General features: G+C 38.7%; 1 protein-coding gene across 1 annotated transcript; it reads right to left on the bottom strand.

Annotated features, from left to right (window-relative positions):
- Window positions 1-343: 343 nt before the first annotated feature.
- Window positions 344-3,263, bottom strand: LOC105438666 (myb-like protein X). Its single transcript, XM_030997293.1, has 4 exons — window positions 2,447-3,263; window positions 1,948-2,011; window positions 1,279-1,568; window positions 344-954 (listed from the first exon to the last, which is right to left on the bottom strand). Exons 1-4 carry the CDS (start codon window positions 3,261-3,263, stop codon window positions 344-346), a joined length of 1,782 nt encoding a protein of 593 aa, XP_030853153.1.
- Window positions 3,264-3,911: the final 648 nt, after the last annotated feature.

The raw sequence follows: 3,911 nt of genomic DNA, 5'->3' as shown, positions 1-3,911 counted from the left end.
CAATGTGGTTGGGTTAATGATTATGAAGGTTATGTCTCTTACTCTTTTCAACCATCCAGGCATTAGATAATATATATTTAAAAAGTCAACTAGATTATTTTGTTTGTTGCTAATGACGTCTTAGGTCTACAGACGCTTCATCAGGTCGACCATGCCGACGTTCCTCGACTACGTCACCGTGTTCATGGGTCAACAATCATTTGGCGCTAAAGACCAGTCACCCTGATCAAAGGTATCGGAGTGGACCTGAAACGTCGCAAGCTAAACTAATGTAAGTATTATACATTGTTTTCTATTTAGAGGAAGCAAGTAACTTGACTTGATGAAGATTCTCTGGGGATTCTTAAAAACTGAGTGCTTTCTGGGAAACATCCATTATTATCTTTACGAGGAAAAGAAGCAATATTTTCTCCGGGGATGTATCAATAAGAACGAGTTGAGAAATCAGATCTTCTTCGTTACTTATGATTCCACCTACACGGTTGTTATCCAAGGTGGTGGATTCCCCGTTGGGTTTCTCACCATAAGATACCAAAGGGGCTATCTCAGACATGTCTTCAGGTAGGACTTGCATTTTATGGCTGGGCGATTGTTCAGAAGGTTGAATGCTACTTACGTTGTTCATATCATGACCAGGATGAACTTTTTCAGAGGACACTTCTTCAGAAGTCACTTTTGATTCATCCAAGTCCTCTGTACTGCACTCCGGCGATTGGTCAAGATGTTGACTCCTACTACCATCTGTCACGTTCTCCTGTGCTTTGGCAGCCATGTTTCCTGTATGACTATCTCGAGGAGTGTGGTTATTGTTTGCTGTAGTTTCCTGAAGTACCTGGATGTCAGTGTGTCTTTTGGTCCGGTCCTGTTCTAGAGAGGTGTCATCTGTATTAGAGAGTTGCTGATCATTGTCGTCTTCGTTGGCACATTCCGAATCGATCTGTTCTTCTGCTACACCTGACCGGCAGCAAGATAGAATTTTTTTTCTTTTTTTTTTCATCTCAATCGACATCGAATCGGAATTATCATAATTGTGTAGAACTTATCGCATTGAATTTCAAATTTCTTGTATTTTTATATTAGTAGAAGAGAACTTAAAGTTACTAGTCAGCATCTGTTTGGATTTTTTTGTGTGCACTGCTATTTTTTTCTGCATTACGTCACCTTGGTATCTAAACACATGGGCCGTATTGTACACCAACTACAACAGTATGTTGCTGAAGTGTTGAATGGGGTCCTTATTATGAAACTACAATCGTTATTAATGAAAATAAACTTTACCTTCGCTGAGATACAGGTCTGCAAGGTTGACCAACTTGGCAGCATGCAGTGCCTTCGTAAGCTCAATCCGTTCATCTTCCCTGGACACACCTTCTCTCCATTGTTTCAGCATATGGCGAGTTCCATCACTGGTAACACGGTTGAACTTCACATTGGTCATGAGCGCTCTCTGTATATCACCATGTAGGATTCCCAGCTGACCAGCAAGGCTGTCGATCTTTGCTTCATCGTAAAGATCGTCAGCTATCTGCTGTAATATGCCTGCAAACTCATCATCTGGGGGCTCCTCTCTAAAGTGGTACATGGCAATAAAAAAGACAAACATGAGGGCAGTTAGAGAACGTAGTAATAAAAAGGAATTAAAAGTGTTACTTAGGTGAAGAAAAACAAACGAAATACGTTCTTCCGGTGATGAGATCATACTCAACATGCTCAAATTATTGACTATTTATTCATTAACGGATTTCACTTTCTACTCTAAATACCATAGACTGAAATGCAGCTAAATTTTCATTAAAAAGAGAAAGAGTGATAATCTTTTATTCACTTCTGCTTCTACATAATCACAGGTGGTCATGAAATTTCTAAATATGATTTTGTACACACAAAAGTACATTCCATAGTAGTTTCGATCATTGTCATGTAAAGAGTAAATATATTTAATCTCACCCTGCTTGTAATGTATCACTCCTTCCCAGTCCTCCGGTTGAATTATCCTCAGGTGATGATGTGCCTGTCATGAAGGAATGAAGTCAGTTTGAATGAGAAAGAAAATATAAGAGAATTTTTTTGAACGATCTTAATTGTTAACTGTATCTCTTTAAAAAAAAAGTTATAAAGTGTAAATAATCCACAAGCATTGCATAGCTTTATAGTGTCCTTGGATAATGTAATCAAATGGCGTTACTGTTGGCATAAGGATAACAAAAACAAACAAGAAACATATACATTGAGGTTAAGGACCATTATGGACTGTGATAAGCTCGATAATCTAAGTATTTTCAACGTAGCAAAAATGGGGTAGAGAGCTATACTAAACACTATTTAATCATGATAAGCTTCACTTAACCAATATTTCAAAAAGTGGCAAAAATGGAATATGAGTTATATAGTATTATGTATAATAAAACAAAAGGAGTTGAAAGGGAGAATGAAAATAAAGTCTTACCACCCTGAGCTTGTTTCCCAGAAGTCACCCAAGGAATGAAACTCCATTGTTGTGTCTCTGCTTTCTTCTTCTGTTCTGCTGATCGTATCTCACTTTCTAGTTGAATTTTGGTTCTCAACCTCCAGGTCTCACGCTCAAGTTGCTCCAAAAGCTGTTCTTTATAGTCATGCTTTTTCTTCCAGCTTAATTCTATTGACCGTTTGTCTTTCTCAGCACTTGCTCTGTCTTCCTCTCTTCCTTTCTTTAGCTCCTCAACTTGTTGTCTTAGAGTCCTCTCATTACGCTCTTTCTCCCCTACGGTTTCTGTCAAAGTGTTCACGCGTTGTTGCTTAGACTCGAGTGTCTTCGTCATGTCTGCTGCAAATGAGCGCTTGTCTTTCTCAGATCTTGCTCTGTCTTCCTCTCTTCCTTTCCTTAGCTCTTCAACTTGTTGCCTTAGAGTCGTCTCATTTCGTTCTTTCTCCCGTACGGTTAGTGTCAAAGTGTCTACATGCTGTTGTTTAGACTCGAGTTTTTTCGTCATTTCTGCTGCCAATGATCTCTTATCTTTTTCAGCTCTTGCTCTGTCTTCCTCTCGTACTTTCTTTAATTCCTGTTCTCGCTCTTTTACCTCTTTGAACATCTTCTGATTTGCTTCTTTCGCCTCTTTCTTGGTTTTCTCATAGAACAACCCACATCTTTGATTCGTGCATATCGTCTTCAGATCATTAGTTGCTAACGCTCTGTCACCTTCACGAAGGCATCCACGTAGAAGATCAAGCCACTGGAAGTCACCCTCATCTGAGCGCATGTGACCAGGGGGAGGTATTTCGTACATATCAGTGATCCCGAGCTGTTTCAATTCATTTCTTGCTTTGGGGATGTCTCCGGAACAAAATAGAGCACATAGATGGACACGGCCTATTCAATCAAAACATATTCAATGAGTTTACTCGAAATAACGACCAAAGTCATGATATTATTATGGAATCTAAATACCACACATACGTCACATTATATTTTTTGGGGGTGGGGGGAGGGGGGTGGGGGGAGGGGGGTTACACAAAGGAATGGAGAAAATATGACATGCTTCTTCAATTATGTGTGTTTTTATCAGTATTCTTAGTGGCATGGAGTTTCCTGCCACATTTAAGTTGTAAACAGAATGGGCCAAATCGAGTGATAAAAGTAGGTAGGAGAGAGAAAGAGAAGAGTGACAAAGGAATGAAACTGAAGAGGACCCGGTATAAGGAGTAAATGAAGTGAGTAATGAGATAGTAATACATTTACAACTATGATGCAAATGAAATGTAGTATTTATGGTAGGAAATTTAGTAGGTACAATCATGATAGAATAGACTGATGATATTTGTAATAATATTGTTTAACTACAACACCTTCGACGGAAAAAAGGATGAAACATGATTTGGAAATCTAAAGATCGGTAATTAGTGAAACTTGATAAATAAATAAATGAATGAAATCA

The sequence above is a fragment of the Strongylocentrotus purpuratus genome, unplaced genomic scaffold (assembly GCF_000002235.5).
Source record: "Strongylocentrotus purpuratus isolate Spur 01 unplaced genomic scaffold, Spur_5.0 spur5_scaffold_4, whole genome shotgun sequence".
Classification (NCBI taxonomy): Eukaryota; Metazoa; Echinodermata; class Echinoidea; order Camarodonta; family Strongylocentrotidae; genus Strongylocentrotus; species Strongylocentrotus purpuratus.
Note: the sequence above shows the minus strand (reverse complement) of the source record. Positions and strands in the feature narration are given on the sequence as shown.